We start from the raw sequence: 20,088 nt of genomic DNA, 5'->3' as shown, positions 1-20,088 counted from the left end.
GGTAAGGGGCAGAAAGATGAGGGAAAGACAGGGCCACCTAGACTTGGCCAATGGAGGGTCAAAGGTATTGTTTTTTTGGACTAATGTCCAATTTTCTAAAATGCAGCAACAGCAAATGTCAAATATTTGTTACTTTTCTCCATTTTGTAGCACTGAAAGAAAATAGAAGCACTCTGAAGATGCAACCATTGGTTCTGAGAACATTTTTGCTGATCATTTTTAGACAAAACAGGTCATTTGTGAATGTAAATAATCACCAGACTAATCTATAATGAAAGTAACTGTTGGTTGCAGGCCTAAAAAACAAATTTGAATGAAACCCAGAAAGAGACAGTGAAAGCAAGAGACAGGCCTACAGGGAAAAACACGGTGGTGAACACTGAAAATAGTCTTCCAAAACCAGAAACAATGTCATGTTGTTTATCATCTCTCTGCCACTGAATAAACAGAACTCTACCAAATCATATGTATGTCTGACAGCCAAATGAGGGTGTTTGTTATCCAGTGTGAGTGTTACCCAGATGAGCAGCTTGTGTGCATCTCCTACACATGTGTTTGTTTGTCTGTGCATGTGTGTGTGTGTATGTGTGTAGAGCCTAGCTCACCAAATAATGTCCATGTAACCTTGGAGGGCCCCAGTGAACTGCATTCAGAATCATAAATTTTTTCTTGGTCTTAAGGCTGAATAAGGATCACTTAATCCCTCGCAGCTGGTTGCAGCTTGCTGCTGCCCGAGCCAGGTTTTCTCTCCAGCTCAGGTGGCAAGCAGAGCAGACACACCAGCGCAAGTAATAAACACTTTTTAGAGGAAAAGATTAAATGAGTGTCAACACGTGGTAATTAATAAGTGGGTTGCTGGGAGTGTGGTGTTTACAAGGTGCACCATAACATAAATAAAGTATGGGCAGAAGCCTGGACATATGGTGCGACTGGCGCTACGCTCCAGTGACATGACAGCAACCTGTGCTGTCCCGCCAGGGAATCCCACCTCCCAGGCGACCAGTGGCTGGCAAACCCTGCTGCACGTAGGATCAACAGTGGACTGGTACAGTGTGTGTTTTCACCAGTGAAAGACCACAGAGAAGAGGAATAAAAGACAGAGGACCCTCAATGTGCATGTGCAGCTTTATGAAAGGCTCTGTGAAGAAGAATGAAGTAATAGGACATAACAGGACCTAAAGAGAAACTAGTATGTCTGACAGGGTCAGGTAGGCATATGCATGTACATGATACGCGCTTCCCTTTCTCTCTCTAACAGACACAGAGGAGAACGGCCTGTCATCTAGGCCAAGAGCTACTGCTAGAGCTCCTGTCCTCCTCTAAAACGAGAGTAATGGCTTCCACATGCCACTCAGACTACTACTAACAACCACTATGGGATTAATGTCACCGGGGACAAGGGGCCTCATGAGCTCATGTTCAAGGGCTGCTAAGCCCGATAAAAACCAGGGTGATTATTTTTAGACGGTAGGACGGCAAAAAAATGGTTGTGTGCTGTGTTAGCAACTATATTTTTTAGAGGAAAAAAATATATATCTGAGAGGAGGAGGGAATGGGAAGTTAAAAAGAAGGGGTTCAAATGAGATCATGCTTTGACGTAAAGCAGGGTAGCTTTAATAACAAGACCAGAGTGATGTTACATACTGCAGAGGCGCCTTCTATTCTAGCACCATAATTCATCATAAACTGATGTACTAGCTAAGCCCACCAATTTAAATGTAATATCAGGGAGAAGCAGTACAGACAGATCTTAGGATGCAAAGTATAATATGTATAACAAATTTTAGAGAAACAAACTGTGAAAACAAAGTCAGTGAGGAATCATGTTCAAAAAGGGCAAGAGAAGCAGGGTGTAACTTGCCTTGTAAAGATGATGAAAGCCAAAGGCAATGCCCACCATGATGATGGTGAGGGCACCATAGTCTCTCCATCTGTAGCCTGCAGGACCTGGAGAAGAGGAAACCACATGTGATAAAATACTGATTTGGAGACTGATTTGCTTCTGTTTTAATGTGGTTCAAATAGTTGCTCAACATACTGCCTCCAGGGTTGGCACACTGAAGACATCAATATGTGAACAAAATGTGATGTGAAACTTTAAGAAATACCATACCGATGTCTTTGGAGCTTTAGCACTAAATCATACACAATACATTTTTGCAGACTATTTTTGAATGCATGTTACATTTTTTCAGTGTACTTGCCTGCAACAATGGAAAAACACATCACAGGTAGTTTTAGTGGGATAGAACATGCAAAACAACTTGTATAGTCCTATAATAAAAAGAAACTGTACACTGCTTTAGCAATTTACTTAAAGACAGTGTAATACAATCGATCTCTTTGTAATGTTATTATCATTGTATATGTACCAAAAGTCTGATCAATATAAGGTTAAGTCAGAAGAACAAACACGCACTCTCTACCCTGCTCTTCCAGAAATGAACGTATTGTTTTATTTTTGGGGTGGGGCATAAACACAGTGTGTGTATATAACCCTTTAAATAACTGGAATGAACGAGAAAGGTAAGGGAGTGTGTGTTTGTGTGTTAAGAAGTTGACTGTCTGGCTGAGTGACGGATAATGTGAAAGTGTGTCATTGTGCAAGCTGTCATCTGGGTAGGCCAACTGTCTGTCAAAGTGGAAATTCCCCACATAAGAGAGGCATTCAACTGAAAATGTCACTAAACAACAAACAGGTTTGAAGGAAATATACAAGTTTTGCTTTTATTTACTCTGGTGGGGCCCAAATGAATAGGAAATTATTAGAGGCTTAGCCACTGAAGTACACCATTGATATTCTATTACAGGTCTGATTTCACCTAATGGGTTATGTGGTACATGTTTACTGGCTTGAAGTAAGTAAACCAAATTGATCTCATGCCTTACCACTTGTGTGATCTGACATGCAAATAAAATGAGAGACCCACTGTCATATTGGACTATGTGGTATATTTTCAAGGTGAATTCTATTTTACTCTCCTTACTCAAGGGCACATTTCATTGCTGCTGCAGCATTCAGGGATGAACCTGTAACCTTTCCTATCAAAAATCTTGAATCATTCTCCAACATCCATATGGTAACCACATAAATTTGGGTCTTCATCAACATTATGGCTGCGATAGACTGTCACCTATCCCAGAATACTGTGCTTCTGAAAGGCCTGGGAGTCCTTGGGATAGGTGTTTGACCCTGAACAAGCCTCACTGCATCACCAGGGGTCTTCACTTGCTCTTTTCCCCCCCTTTAGGACCTTTCATTCTTCCTGTCTCTCCCTCTTCCTCTACCACTTCCACTCTGCCATCTTCCTTTTTTTATTTGGTCACTTAAGCTGTGGAACTGTGGTCTCCATCCCCCGTTTTTCCAATCTCCTCTCAAATTTATTGGGTTCAGTGGAGGCCTTCCTGTCCTTCTACCGCGTGGAAATAGAGATCAGAGTATCCATTACTTCGACAGAGATGGATGCGGGTCCCCGTGCACCGTCCCCATAACAAGGACATCAAAGGGAGGTAGCCCCCTCTTTTCGTCATGACCCCCCATACAAGACTCCCCGCTCTCACCTCATTATGCAGCTCCCTTATAGCCGTTTTGATATAAAACCCCCCACTATGGACAGAGAGCCGCGAGTCTCCCTAACTACATGGCCATCCCATCAACATCACTTTCATTACAAAACATGAGATGCCGGGGGAGTCAAGGACAGTGTGGTAATAAATGAGGGTGGAATACATCTGGAATCATTGTCATATGGGTTAAGCATTACGCGGACTTCATTCTGCATTGGTAAATCAGTGGACAGCACTCATAACCTCCTGAGGTAATAAAGATACAGGTTGCAGCATGGGGTCTTGCCAGGGTGGAACCCCTTGAAACAGAATGGCAAGGGAGACTTCATGAGCTTGTGCTGCGCAATGTCATATTCCCTGTGTCTGAATTCACAATCAAGGCAAATGTTGCACAGCAAACATCCTTGTAAAGATTCTGGTATCTGGTGAGCAATGGATAATCCTGTTTAGTGGCTTTAAATTAATAAAAATAAGAGGGTGGGTCTCCAACAGCAAACTTAAATTAAACTCAACCACAAAGTCTTTTTTCAGGTGAGACTGTGCATGAACATTGATATAATGTACGTGCTCCAGGTACCAAAGGGGAGAAAAGGTGGTGTACACTCACTGTGAGCCACAGGAGCCAGCTGAGTTGCATGGAGTGGATGTGGGGGCCCCACAGGGCTCAGAGGTAGGACTTCTTCTGTGCTGCCAGAGCGCTGGATAGCCAACTCTACCTCCTCATCCGTCAGCCCTGGAATGAAGACACACACCTTTTAAGACATTTGGAGGGACTGCAGTGACTGTGTTTTAATGGGAAACACCAAATGGCTCCTTGGCTATCATAATATATACTTAAATACTTCCCAAGCTCCCCACAAATCTTTTCAGTACAATTTAGAGAAAGTATGTCAAATCTTCATTCAATTTTACCGACCCTCTTCTAAAAAATGCATTTTCATTTCATGATTCTCAATGGAATTCTCCATTGAGAGTTTCTGTTTCAGGGACATCCATCAAAGAAAGATAGTGCGGAAAGGTTCACACAATGAAATCTGAAACTCTGCTAGCCTATTAACTGCCACCAAAGGCAAAGAAAATAAGAGTCTGTCCACTTCTCCAGTTATATTTCCCATGTGGAGATTTCATACACCCCAGACAGCGAAAATGCATTATTTTAATTTCTTCATTGTAATGTAAATGTATTACATAATTTTGCAAATGCCAATATAATTTAATCTTCAGATCTTTTTAATGATTTTAGTGATGATTAAATTGCAAAGGGTTCCCTGATGGAGAATCAGAGGGGAGGAGAAAAAAAAATCTAATATGAACATCTCCTTTTGTGGCAAGAAAGGATTTTATTTCAGGTGCCATATGCTGCCATTGCTGTGGGTCTCATCCATTAATGAGCATCTTAGTCTAAACAAAGGAAAATAATTACAACTTTTGATGAACTACAACAAATACAACATTTACCAATTTATAGTAAAATAAGGAGAAAGCTGAAAACAAAGAATCAAAACTGGCAGGTACATACTGTAGTTCTTAGATATTGATAATCATGATTTACCTTATCATGAAAATGAGCACGGTTCATCTTATAATGCTGCATACTGCTCATTGTAGCTTAACAGGGTGTCTCTCCTAACATTCTACCATTACTTCAGTAAGCCATTTCCCTTGCTTATTGACAGAAAATCCACTTTGTAAGAGAGCCTTTTACTTGAACAATTCCCTCAGGATTTAGAGAATTTACACCAGCTCAGAATAAGCTTCCTCTATCTTTTGAGAGACATCGAGCAATTGGAAAGGAATCAGTTGCATTGTTTCAAGAGTTTTCATTAAAAGTAACTGAACAAAGCCAGATATCCAATAGTGGCCTCCAGAGTGGTCTTCATAAGAGAAGCATACAGCATATGGAGTGTTAATAATACATGTATGTATGTATGTAAACATGTAAAGTGGAAATTTCCATTTCTGAAGTTGAATAAGATATTATAACCAAAATCTTTTCATCAAATGATTCCTTCCATTTGAATATCTGTTTAAGTGGCATTATTGTGAGTCAGATCTGAATAGCAGGATGAGCCTTGATCAGAAATCCCACGTTAACCTATCCCTTTATCAGGAGCCCTACAGAATAAAGAAATCTTTTGATTCTCTACCACACAGCCTATGCCAAGGGGAGGTCCCTGCCGTCACCTATTTAAATGCTCCAAGGACTTCAAATGGCCATGAAAATTGTTGAATAATTGAAGGCAAATATTGGCCGGCCTGTAGTCTACAGCAGGTCCTGAGTGCCAGGAAGTGGTGAGCTCCATGTGCTGAGTTTGTGCAGTCAGACTGCACTGTCAAATAAGCAATAATGTGTCCCTGGACTCCTGATTCATCTGACCACAGCAGACTACATGGTGGCAGACTATTGAGTGAAACTTGCAAGGATCTCAGTTTCACCGAATGAGAAGAAATAAAAACATCAGCTTCAGGTTTTTCCTTTCACCTTGAAATGTGAAGTCTTTTTTTTTTAAATACACATTTATGATGCTATTGAGCTTAATGTATGTACATTTTAATGGCTGATCACATCTTTGATGTTGTGTATGCAGCAAATGAAAGCTTTTTTACCTCGCATCAAAATAAAATACATGGAAATTCCTAAAGCTGTTTTCTAGTCAAATTACAGCTTGCTAAGTTGTGTTGTAGGCTCTGATCTGTTTATTGTTGAGGGGAAGACAACACCAAATGAAAGGGCCCTTAGATCCAAAAGAAAGGGGAACAAGGTGAAAGTGAGTTTTACATATAAAAGGAAAAGACAAAAAAGGGATTGTGAAATTTATTATGGGTTCCAAAACCTGTGGAATGACCCCTGGACCTCCATTTCAGATCGACCTGTGGGGAGATGAATTTTTTAAGACATAAATTACACCTAATGACGACACCATAAAAAAGAACAATAATGGAAAGCTATTCTGTATTTCATTATACTGTATTATTTGGTGCACCTGATACACGCAGTGCCTGTTTATGAGTCACCGTATTAGCAGATGCTCAGCCAAAGCATTTGCTTTGACCTTGCCATTCTCATTGGGGCATGAAATTACGGTGCTGGCACCTCGATATTACAGCTATAAATACTGTAAACTGCATATCTGGGCTACGTTTTCTATTGTCTTTCAACATAAACCTGATCGGTATTTATTTAAAGGAAAACCCATTGCTCGTCAGGTTATTTACAGCTCTATTTTCAGTGGCTCATATTCTCTGGGTATTTTTTAAGGGCAAAGAGGCAGCAAGGCTCTTACATTAAATCCATTTCTCCGATTCTGGCACTTCTGGACTTTATGGGTCAAGACCTAGGCCGGACAGCCAATTATAAAAATTGCTTACTAAAATATTTTGGGTGGTAAAAGGTGAATGCCTTTTTCGCTGTCCTCCAAGGCCTGAATTATGAAGTCGCCCTTGAGTGAAAATTACTTACATTTTGAATATCGTATTTAGAAAAAAAAAAGCACGACAGGGGTCATGAATAGATGGAGGTCAATGGGTTATTAAGAAGTCGAGTGCAACTTCAACCTGTTTCTCACGCTGTGCTGGCGAGGGAGATTCTACATGTCATTTGGTTCAGTACAACTGCTTGAAAATGGCATGCCCTAAATAATGACCACTCTCATAGAGTATTCATTTATGTATTAAAAAAGCGGACTCTGCTCTCATTTCCCTGCTTTATCGCCTTGTACTGATGACAAAGTAGGCAAGGCCTAGGCTAGGTGGCGCCGTGGAGTAATTTATAACCACATCAATCCCTTTACCTTCCACGCAGGCCTTGGTCATTGTCATTTTTGTCCGAGAGGTGAGTCACATAACCCCACTTACAAACAGGATCCTATTAATATCTAGAATGATGAACCTTACCCTTACCTTCATACCAGGTATGGTAATAGACCAACAGCCTACCTGTGTTCCCCCGTGACCCTCGATCACTGGCCCTCTACTCAGGGTGAAATCTATTAGCATTATTTATTCAAGTCAATAACAACTGGGATGGCATAAAAAAGAAATAAGTCAAGCCATCATTTATGTCTCACTGACAGAGAATGTACTGTGTCCGTTTCACAGGCTGAATTTACCTGTAATGCAACAATGTATGTGTACTCTCAGTGTTTTACCCTCCCATGCAGCATTCAGTCTGCTAAACTGGGAGTGGCTGAGTGATGTCAGTTTAAGGGCCACGGTCAAAGTGACATGCTGAAAGCTGGAAAATGTTCTTGACTTTGTCCTGAGAATTAGAATTTTTTGGTAATTATGTGTGTAACTGCTAATTGTCTGGGCTAAATGGTGGTGCCAAAATGGGTCCCAACGCTCTTTAGTTGTTACATCTGTTAATTGTAGAGGACATAGATGGCACAATTCACTAGATGAGACTGTAGCGCATTATATTTCACTCAAACACAATAAAATTTACTTGATCTTGGCAAGGAACAAGTAAAGCTAAATTGCTTCAAGATGGCTGCAAGACAGTTTAAATATGATTCATTTCCCCACTCTTCTGCAAAAGAAAGAAAAAATATCCCCGGTTTTAAATCTTAATTTATATTACATCTAAATGACAAACTTTCAATATTTCAGCCAGTTTATTCAACAAGGACTCAAGAAGGGCAGCTAGAAATATTGGACTGCATAATTGCCAATTCATACCCTGAAATTGACAGTTGAAGGAAAACAGAAAATTATATTTTTCAATGAATATTGAAATAAACCACACTATTAGGATCTCTTTGGAAAAAAGGAAATGTAACCAGAGAGGCATCCTTCAACGCAGATTAGGGCACAAATGTGCAGAGAAATAATATGCACGAGCGAGATTATTGTGTAAAGATTCTGCAACATGTAATCAAAGTGGGCCCTATTTTCCCCTTCATCAGCTGTCCAGCGTAAGTACTGGCAGCAAGAGGAATCCAATTTAAATTCCACTCTACCAGGAGATGGTATTGTTTCATTTTATGTGTGCTTTGACATTTCTGGCTGTTAATATAGAGTAAAATCCAGAAGTATTTACATAAATATGACATTAAACTGTATTAGAAATTAAGACTGACACATTTGCTGTGGTGACTGTGGGAGGAGGAGGCTGATTGAGTTTCTAGGTCAAAAGGTTGAGAGGACAATAAATGCTGGGTACAGAAACAGGGGAAATGTGAGTGCCGGCTTACTGTTATGTCTATGGAAAAGTTTAATATGTCTCATATGTTACTAATGCTAAAAGTGAGACAGAAAAGAAAGTAACCAATCACCAAACAAGGTGATCATATTCTGTTACAAATTTGAATCAACGTAAGAACATTTTTATTACAAAATGGAACTCTGAAAAGCATCTTTTAATGGTAAGTCCTACACAGTACATGTACATTTTACTCTCTTTTTTTTAAATTCATGATTTATCACTTCAGGAGAGTGTTTTTTATTCCTATCTTTCAACTTACTTGTTTATTAAATGACGATCAGTGTTCAGGGTTAATCTTACAATAACCTTTTCCTTACACAATTTCCTGTAAAATAAACATATACAAATACTGCTCTAAGTTTGAAATTAGTGTGTTGATGACATTAAAGTAAAGTAGTTTCCTGAAACAACTCAGGGAAGCTGAAGTATGAATGTACAAGATTTCCAACTCCACTTATGTATGACTATACCATACAAGTCAAGAGTTCTCCCATGAATACTACCGCAGAGTGCTACTCAAATATACTTTGTGCTTAGTGTTACATTACTCTATTTTCTCTCATCTTTACCCTCTCTCTTCCTGAGATCAATGTCCTTATGCAAATTGAGGGTTCTTGTTTAGATCTACAGTGGAACCAACTTTCCAAAATAAATCTGCATTAAAGCGTCATACATATTTCATGGACTTAAAGTGCAGTAAGAGCAAACCATTTTGGATAGAGGAGCCCCGTGGAGTTTATAACAAAGCAGAAACTAAGAAGAAAATGAGGTGTAGCGTGACATCATTTGGTACTGATGAGGCCTTAGTACATTTAAGATAACCAACAGCAGACTATGAACATGCCTTAGTTGTCAATAATGAGACACAAAGACAGAGAAATTTCAAAAGATACCAAGAGTCATTAGAGCCAGATGAGATGTGTGTAGTAGCAGCCGGCAACCATGGATTTGGTTTCAGGTTACCTATCCCAGTCGTGGAGCTTTTAGGCTCACTTTTCAATGTTTGGCTACCCTAATGCTGGAGGCAAAGTCACCCAGCACTGCAGAGGTACAGTCCCCTAAGTACTGAACTGTTTTTCTAAAGAAGTGAAATAAAAAAACTCACCACAAAAGAGTTTATCTGAGGTAAAGCCACATGCTCTCTGTACACATTGTCGCTGCTCGGCTATAGGCCGACTGTAAGAAATTCATGGCATAACACTGCACATTTCCACCGCCGCATTATATTGAACCGACTTAAATGAGTTCAGGGTAATAAAGCTATTTGCAAGTTTTATTGCACAAACAATATTCTGCCATGTGTCAGAAATAATTTCAACGAATTACAAAGAAACTGAAGAGCCAGCAAACATTTCCACCATCCCTGCTTAGAAAACCTCCCTGTGTCATGCCTCAAATTTACGATAACAGTTAAATTAAGTAAAAGGGTTAAAATGCTGGAAGGCAATATTGATAATTCCATTGAAAATGCAGAGGGAGTTTGTCAATATTAATTTTCCTGAACCCAAAGGAGCATCCCAACTGGTGTGTCATTTATTCACCGGGCCTGAATCATGCACTCTGAAGCTAAATCGACCCCTGTTAGACCCCTCTCCCCCCCACACACCCCTCCAGGGCAAAGAGCTAAAGCTACAACCTTTGACCCTTACATACTAATCTTACCAAAAAAATAAAAAAGACACAGTGTGTTTGCCTCTGGCCAACCACATTTTGTAAACACATTATAATGTTGATGCTATTTTCTGACAAATACATATACACGTATTTTTCAAGGTTTTCAGTTCTGAACTCAACAGAAATTCAGAGCAAATCAAATGTCTCTCACCTTTTTTCTTCAGGAAAGCTTTTCTGGTGGCCAAGGGACTCTGACGTACTTTTGGGTTCTGTAGAAATTTTACAGCAGTGGTGATCTGGGAAGAGACAAATGTGATTTAATTCTTCACAATGAGATAATGTGAGAGGAAGATAAGATGCACAGGAAAGTGATGCTTTCAACAGTACAAAGAACAGTCTAGACCTTCTTTAAGAAAAAGGTTCGTTATGAATCAAGAGCCTAAAAAAAAAAAAAAGAAAAAAGAAAAACCTACATAAATGGATTCCATTTGATAGTTGCTTCTACGCCCCCACACCCAGCAGTGAGAAAAGACCACCTGACCACTTTCCAGCTAAATGTGGGGAATGACCAAATCAGCAGTTATAAAATTAGCCCATCAAGAGTGCTGGACAAATGGAGTATGGAGCTTAATTTGCTATTACCCTCTTAAAGACAAACTTCCATTCTTAAGTGCGCAGTGGAAGAAAATCTATACTTAATGCAGAGGTGATCATTTGTATCTAATAACTTGAGAATCCTAGGCTGAAAACTTCTGTAATTCTTCCAGTTAAAAACCTGCCATGATCAAATCACCCAGCCTGAATGTTGTAATGACTTGAAACGTTAATGCACTAGAACGTTAAATAGCATCAGAACATCAGTAGTTTTAAGTGCACTGCGTTCATCGATTCTATTATGTTTTCCTTCGAGATGCACCTTAATTTTCCACCCCAGTATGCATTTCCAAGAATTGGAGGGAGAAAAAAAATCTTCCTCAAATGGCATTAAAACATAAATTTGAAGTGGGCGCCATGAAGTGGCGCCTCCTAAAATAGATAAATATGTAAGAACATGGAGAAAGGGGAAACACACTGGAGGGGAGGTTTAGATGACTTATTATCGCACCTGTGGTCCCCGTGATTCAATTGTAAAAGTCATCCCTCTAATAGGTTGAAAGGTTTTGATTACTCTTCTTTTCTCTTAGTGTTGAAAGATACAAAGTGATTGAGCGCCCTGCCAGTGGTAATTCGTTTTGGGTAATGCATTGCATACACTATGAACCCGTTTCAAGCCAAAAGAATTGCAGTTTAAACTTGTCCACGGTGTAGGTGTGGCAGGGAAGCTGTGTAAAGAGCTGGATTTCTGTGACAAACAAACAGCACAGTGGAGAATCACGGCACAGGCATCTTTATGGAACTTCTGAAAATGGATTTGTATTTTCTTTAGTAGGCTATGACTAGGCTGAAAAGAAACTTAATGGCACGTTTACTTTAATTAGGTGCACACATGAAAATACCACGCAGCATCCACAGACTTCCTGCAGTATACTATATATGCGTTAATGAAACTTCCAACAGTGAATTTTATCAAAATAAACCAGATTCATCCCGAGAGATGCTGCCACAATTCATTTAGACACTAATCTTCAGTTTCACTGTGACACTACCGCGACCTTGATGTACATAAGGGTTACGCAAGGGGTATGGAATTTCCTGGATCTCTATATGCTGAGGGCTTATTAAAGTCAGTCACCCGGAACCTTCATTGTGACAAGCAGATTAAACCATTTGCATGGTGAACCCCCAACTGATGTTCTGGGCCAAAAGATACAGTCAAAACACAGAGAAAATATCCCTTTGATAACAAGACAAAATCATCCTGCTCTTGGCGAAAGCACTCGCTGTTCAAGTAAGTGAGTCAACAAGACTACTTGTGGTAAAGGCAGAAACCAGAGATAATGAACACACTAAAATCTAATATCCTAATATTTATTCCAGTAAATAACAGAGTGATGTAGGCCCTGTGAGAGGTAAATGACCTAAGAGAGGAGGAATATGCTGAATGAGCAAACCTTGTTTACATTCCCTTAAAATTTTAGTAGCACAATATTGACAAGAAAATTGTGTCAATGTTAATAGGCATAAGTATGACATCTTAGTAAGGACCGCAGCTAGCTCAGCGGCAAACTAATGAGGTAAACGTCCATTTGGTTAAAACTGTAGTGGTAGATCTTCAGGGAGAGGAAAAGTGCACTTCTTAGCAGATGACATAGATGCTTTGCACAAGTTCCACCCAGACATCTCAATCAATTATAACCACATTGCACAGATTTCAGTCTTGTCTTGTTATTGACTTATGGATCACCCCAGTTATAGTGTTGGGTAGCACACAACAGGGCTTTTAGGGGGGTAAGATGGATAACAGTACAAGACACATTTGGATTGGCAGCATAAATACCTAAGAAATTTTTAAAATTAGGTGAATTCCCTTCCTTTTCGGAAAACCGGTGAATCACTTTTAGTTAAAACAGCAATTAGGCTGCAGTGTAAAGCTACTTGTAAAGCTTTGAGTGCTAATGCACCAAAGTGCTCCATGTTTAGAGCAATAATCTTTGCAAACTAGATAACCAATAAAGTGTCAGGTAAAGCCGAAAAAGAGGCGAAAACTCAATCATAGGAAGAGATAACATTAACCAACACACTTAAAGACAGTGAAGTTGATGAAAGGACAAGATTACAGCAGTGTTATTGAGTTTGAATTGGACAAGACTTTGCACTGCACTTGTCTGAAAATTACACTTGTGATACCTTGAATTGTGAGAAATGAGGATGAAATCCAATTATGTTCGAACTGCATGGTTGAACGCCTGAGGAAACTCATGTAACCAGTTGTATATTTTTGCTCTAACTAGTAATATCACGTAACCATAATATACAGTAAAGACCTATGGATGTTTTACAGGCAGACATTGTGTTTCAGGATATGAGCAGTAGGGAAATTCAGACTCTGTTCTGAAACAGCAATGTGTTGTCTGTCTTACATTTGTTTCTTTTGGCAGGTTTCAGTATTTGAAATAAATAGGAGAACAACATCTGAACCATAACAGATGAAAAAAATTCCTCAAAAGAAAGGATTCAAGACTTGTTTTCAGTCTTAATAATTCAGGCCATCTCAAACCACCGCTTATCAAACAATTACTCTGAAATGAATGTGCTGTAGGGTACAAACGCAGTGTTTGCAACTGTAACTTTTCCTTCTTTAAAGTTTGCAGACTGTTGTTGATCCCTGAGCCCAGGGTTTATCTAAACTTCATTGTCATCCAAAGGCTTTTTGTACAGAAAACAAAACACTGCATAAAAAGATCATTCAAAAATACCATGTCACATCTAATTTCCTTTTTTTTCCCCCCGAAAATCAAATTGCCATGCACTTAGCAACTTTTTAATCAATGTCATCTGTTTCACAAAAGGTAGATTTTGTCTGCAACAATGAAGACATTCAGAGGGCATGATGGAACTGGAAGTTGGGTGTGGGGGTGCAATAGAGGGGCTAAAAGGAAATCATTAGCAAGTATAGGATTCAGTCTCAGTGTGAATCAATTCATTCCAAATTGCCCTGGCCTGTACATTTGTGGAGAAGTGCCCCTGATATAATAACACACTGATAGACACGAACAAAAATTGTGTTAGGCTAGTCTCAAATTTCCCCCCCCAAACACAGGTTTGGAGGACCAAAAGCCAGAGAAAGTGAGAGACGGCGAAAAATGAAGCTCTATATTAATTTGGTGCTTTCATGGATGATTTGCTATCAGGGGCAGCTGTCTTAAATGACTTAACCCAATACCTTTCTGATACCGGAGCCCTGCCAGAAAGGAATGAAGTTTTAATGCAATTATTGTATTTCCTTTAGTCGCCTGACTGCTTGATGTGGCAAACAGTGCTTTTTAATCTTTTTAAAAGAGCAGCTTTAAATGCCCTTCTAATTGTGACATCTTTCCCGCCTTAATGTGACCTTTAGCAGAGGAAGCAAGGCCTCATGGGAGCTGCTATAGGAAATTATTGACCCTGAGAGACATCAGGAAGTGAGGTGCAGACTCGACCATTTAGCTAACCTCCACATCCACCCGCGTTCAGACACTGTACATCAAGGGCTCTGCTGGAATTGAACCATTCTGACAATGACTGTACAAAAAGAGCCGTTTGTTTGTTGCTTTCTCCACTTTTGGGCGGTGCTTTTCAGAGAAGCTACAAAGTGAGAAAATTAAATGAAAAACCATTACCGAAACTCAACTTCAGCATCAGTAAGATCTGATAAAGGAGTACTGGTAAAGTGTGCCCTTTTTTCTTCTTCTCTTGAAAAACTATGTGATAGTTTACACCTACTCTCGCATGTTAAAATTTTACAGTCAGTGACAGGGTAAATACAGTGTGTTGTTTTTTTTTTTTGTCTCTTACACTCTGAATGTGGTCAATCTTTATTGAATGATCCGAACCTCGGAAATTTAAAGGTCAAAGTCAACATTTCAACAGATGAAAAAGGGTCATGGAAAACTTCATTGACATTTGCATTGCAAAGGTTTAAAAATAACATACAGCGCTGTATCAGTGTCAGTGTTAGGGCCATGGGCAAGGCTACAATCATGACATCAAAAGCGCATTATGCAATTTTTGTAAACCGGGGGGGGTTGGTGGACGGAAATCAAGCTTTTTTCAAGACCACTGCATGTACAGACCAAAGTTTCCATTCAGCAGCATTTCCCTATCAGAGCTCTGTCATCACAAACATGGAAAAGTTGAGTAGGTTCAGTGGTAAGAGACTCAGGGCTAAAGTACATTTGATCCAACGAGGACACTATCAAACTGTAAAAACTGTGCAGAGTAGAGATAAACACAGATAATAGAGTCTTGGGAGTCGTGCTAAAGCTATCAAGGAAAACAAAAGTTGACCTATTCGTTCCCCTTTCTCTTCTATGGTTACAGAAAGAAATGTTTTAAATTATATTTCAGAGCTGTAGCCACATACTTTATGATTCAGTATGTTGAGTGACTGACTGGGTGTCATGTGACTGTTTTATTTCCTTTGTAAAGTAAATACAGTTATGACATGTCTAAAAAGTGAATAATATGGTCAAAAAGTGTGTTGTGTCTTTTTACAGGTTGTGGTTTGCAAAAAATAATTCAACTTCTCTCAGGATCTGAGTGAACATGATTAAAAAAAACAGAAACAGTTTAATGCAGCACAAAGAAACAGTGGCTCATGCCAGTCAAGTGTTTTAGAAATGAGATAAATCAACACCAAAGTGAGGCATTTCTTTTATTCTTGTGAAATCTAAACCTGAAGAGGAACACATGGCATCCAGCCAATTCAAAACTAGCTTGAGAGATACGGTATAAAGCCGAGTCTGACATTTCTTAATGTGTAACTGTCAGCCATGCTGCCTGGGGTTGCCCTTGCTAAACTAGCGAGACAGATGACTGTTTAGATAAGGACATCCCCAGCGGGGCTCTCAGAGCCCCGAGAGCCCCGATGACTAAAGAGCAGTGACTCCGTCAGTGACACCTCACTTTCACTTACTTTGGACAAAAATACTTATATAGCCAACAAATTCCTTTTAATTCAGGTAAAAGGCCCAAACCATGAGTCTGGAGCTGCTCTGAGAGATGAGGGTCATCAGAGATTAACCCATGGCACTTTAGCAGTGGGGGTGCAAGAGGGGCGTCGCAGCAGAGCACAACAAACTACTTAGCCACCACAAAACATTCCTGCCCCCTTCTCAGCTGCAATCCAGTAATGGATACTTCCTCAGCTCCTCGATTGGTCAAAATGTTTTCATACAATAATTTAATTCAGAAACACATTTACAAAGCAGGAGTAATCAATTTTAATTAGTTGATTTTTTTTTTCATTCGCATAAAATTTAATGTACTGCCATCGATCTCCTTTGTTCTTTAATGCAGTGCCTCTTTCCTGTAATTCGAAGCTTTTCTTTTTCTTTTTTCTTTTTTTTTTTTCTTTTACTGTCAATGATGACATTCTGTGACAAGCAGCTCCATGTGCTTTTCAGTACAGGGAATGAGCACTACCATTCACAGAGGAGTGCTCATGATGTCACTTAAGATCAGAGGAATGTACTAACAAATGTAGTTATAATGTGGTTTTGGAATGTGTCATGTATGAAAAGTTTTATTCAAAACCGTACATCAAATACAAAAAATATATTTTATAATACAATAAAAATGTTGAATTGGACAAAAACTTTGTTCACTGTGACTTAAATAACTTAACCATAAAAAAACATATTCAGGTTATTTAGTTTCACAAAATTGTATAATAACTATGTACCATTTTAGAAATGCAACTTTAGATGAGTGGAATGTACTAGACATGTGATTATAAAGCGGTTTATACATGTTATTAAAAGGTTTGTTAAAATAACAATCACTGGCCAATAGTCTCTCACTTTAAATTTCATACAAACATAAATTACACACTGTAAGTAATTTTCTCTTATAAGATCATTGTATACAATTTTACAAATGAACAAAAACTGCACTAAGATCAATTAAAATCAGTCAAACATTTATATTTTAAAATAAAAGTTTTTTGCCACAATAAACTGATCTGCACGAATTCTTTTGTGAACAGAACCTAGCGAAGCGACCGGATACAGTCACATAAACAAGCACACAGGCTTTTCTTGAGTCTGCCACTGCTCTATGTGTTGTCCTTCATATCATCAAGGCCCGCTGGCCTTTCACATTCAATTAGTTGATTGAGGCAAAATGCAAGCGGCACCAGCAGCAAACAACGTGAAGCTTGTGTCCAAGCGACACACCACAGAAGTTGTGTTGTGGTGTCAGGAGAAGAGCTGCCTCCGTCAGAAGCAACTTACAGCGACAAGCCTATCCTCCTCTGTTGATCCGAACTGCTCCTCTCACTGAGGCGGCACCCACCCACAGACACACACAAGCACACACCCTACAATACATACACAGCAAAGTAACATGAAGTGAACCATTAAAATAGGCAAATAAAGCAGGGAGCTGGGTGTGAAGATGCTGTGAGTTGGCATCAGTTTTGTGTGCATTCCTGCCAGCCTGCCAAATTGACTAATAAAACTAGAATAGAGAGGCCAGTGACAATAGAGAGAGAGGTGTCCTTTTATTGATCAAATTATTCCTTCTTGGGTACACTGTGCCACCGGATGAGAGTATGCTCACAAAGACAACCAGACAGATTGTGACATTCCAGTGACATTATAATCACGCGTCAACCCTTCTCCAGTCAATAGGCTGAATGCACTAATCGTGCGTCTTGGATCAGCAATTTCATGGTCTTCAAAGGGGGCCAGGAATTGGTGGCATGACCCTCCACACGGGGTGAGACCCCTCTTTCCTCAGCGAGTGCCACAGAGAGAAGGAGAGGAGAAGGATGGTGTAAAGGGAGATGCATCGAGGCAGGAGCGGAGCCAGAGAAGATTAACATCGCCATCTACTGGTCAGGGGCAGTACAGATTGAGTCAAAGGGGGGGAGGAAAGCCTGGCAGTTTACCCTTGCGGCCTGTCTTTCACTGAGACCTGTCAGAAACATTTAGGCACACTTGCCAAGACAATGGGCCACACATCTACAGCGGCAGATAAGGCAGACTGAAATCACTGTCAAATGGAGGAAGGAAACTTTAAGTAGTAGGCCTTCATTTGGTTTTGGAGAAAGAGCAAACATAGTCTGTTTCTGATCACACCAAGTGACAAAGAAAAATGCCTGCTAATTCTCCTTTTCTGGAGGCCTCCAACTGCCAGTAAGAATCTAAACCTCGAAACTAGGATGAGCATAAAAAAAAAAAGAGTGTGGTGCTGACAAAGTCAGAAAACAGCAGTCAGCAGGGTCACAGATGTAGCAGTTTTCTTTCTTCTCATTTAACCCTGATGCCAAAGAGGATACGAACACGACAGTTCATCAGATCAAATAATAATTCTTCATTTCAACCTTTCTGAACCAGTGAGGCTACACACTGGAAATTTTGTTGGTTAGAAAATGTCATAAAGTGACAGCATGTGTGACATTTGGTGTATACATGCCACACCTAAACATAATCCGCCTCTTCTGAGAAGTTGAGACAGAATATCAGGTTTTGCCACATGTTTGCTCAATGCAGACTTTACATAAATATACATGACGTGACAGTGATATGAATCAGCACAGTTATTCCTATAGAACTACATCTGCCAGACCCATAATACTCCCACATTTATGTTCCTTTTTAGATATCAGATCACTCAGTGTTTAAATTGAATATTTGATTTTTCTCTTAAACAGTGTTTTTAAAGGGGCACTTATTGTACTGTAATCTTCCTAAGAAGGTCATGATTAATAATTAATTTAAGGAAACAGGCTTCCCTCCTCATGAAAAATGATGTCTGCTAAAATGGAAATATTTAATCAGATTCAGAACTGAACAAAAAAGGGAGTAATCAGAAAGGAATGCTGCACGTCACTGCTGCACAGCACCCTTACTTTTTGTGACTACATGACAATCAGAGGCAATGGTCGAAGTTTATGTGTCAACACCCATCTGAACTGAACGGTGGCCGGGGGTGGGGGGATCCATGTTTTACCAGGCTCCTCCTAAAGAATGAGGAGAGGAGACAACCCACAGTGAACCACTATAATGTCACACAGGGTGGCGTGTTACAGCAAAGGGGCTGAGTTGGCAAGCAGCTCAGCGGCAGACGTGCACCTGTTCTGACATTTTCTGTCGACCTTGACACAGAAAACACATGACAATGCCACTCTCTGCATTTCAAAAAGTACAGGCCATTTGACGAAGCCCCTTCACTTCCCCTTTTCTCATCCCCATGATACCTAAAACCACTTTCCACGCAGTATGGAAGCGAAGAAAGCCATGACATGGCCATATAGACGTGAAGTGGGGACAGGCAGTAAATAACACTGAAAAACAAAGACTTAGAGAGAGAAATCTACAAAAATCTGACACTAACTCATACTTGGGGACAACTGAAGACTGTTCACTTTCCACAGGACTGCAGGCCACCAATACCTCCCTTTAAAATCCCAAATTCCACAGTAAATACAATGTGGAAGGGACAAAAAGGCCTCTGCCTCTATCGCTGCTTATTCCATTTCTATCGTCTCCTTCTCATCTGTCCTTTTGAAGCACATGACAGAGCTACAATTCATCCATCCATCTACTACTTTAATCAAAAAGAAAGCAAAGTACTGCTGCCAGGAGAGCTGCGCAGGAAAACAAATGCAATCTTCCTGTTAATCACTGCATTAACAAGAAGTCGACAGTCCTGACGCACATGCCAGGGAGGGGAGCCAGTCCAGGTGTTGGGTAATTGTCAGTTGTGTCAGTGGCTACGGTTGCTTTTTTTTTTTTTTTTAAACTGTGCCAGCCACTGTTTCACTGCTGATCTACACTTGTGCCCCACCTTAATGATAGCTTTTAAAAGTCCTCTTTCTGCTGAAGACTGCATACAGACACAAAGAGGTCTTGGCAAGGGTTTCCCCATGCTGACTGTAGTGGACTGTGGATGAAGGCACAGACGTCCCACTGTAATAAGTGCCAAGTCAAGTGCGGCTCAATTTTCAAGATGCATGAGTAGCTTCTATTTTCAAAGGAAAAAGAAATGAAAACCACATCCAAGCTCTGTAACCTTTCCGAAAAACAAGTCCATACATCGCATTGCTGGCAAACAACCAT

At 39.9% G+C, this 20,088-nt stretch overlaps 1 protein-coding gene across 3 annotated transcripts in view; it reads right to left on the bottom strand.

Moving 5' to 3' along the window:
• The window catches only part of pex14 (peroxisomal biogenesis factor 14), a 43,487-nt gene that overhangs the window by 14,282 nt on the left and 9,117 nt on the right, over positions 1-20,088 (bottom strand). For all 3 annotated transcript variants that reach the window (XM_051071175.1, XM_018665912.2, XM_018665913.2), the window contains exons 3-5: positions 10,596-10,680; positions 4,175-4,300; positions 1,862-1,947 (exon numbers count right to left, since the gene is read on the bottom strand). In XM_051071175.1, the coding sequence (XP_050927132.1) occupies positions 1,862-1,947; positions 4,175-4,300; positions 10,596-10,680 (297 nt within the window). The remainder of the gene's footprint in view (positions 1-1,861; positions 1,948-4,174; positions 4,301-10,595; positions 10,681-20,088) is intronic.

Source organism: Lates calcarifer, linkage group LG6 (assembly GCF_001640805.2).
Source record: "Lates calcarifer isolate ASB-BC8 linkage group LG6, TLL_Latcal_v3, whole genome shotgun sequence".
Taxonomy (NCBI): domain Eukaryota; kingdom Metazoa; phylum Chordata; class Actinopteri; family Centropomidae; genus Lates; species Lates calcarifer.
The sequence above is the reverse complement of the archived record's forward strand: the minus strand, read 5'-3'. Positions and strand labels throughout refer to the sequence as shown.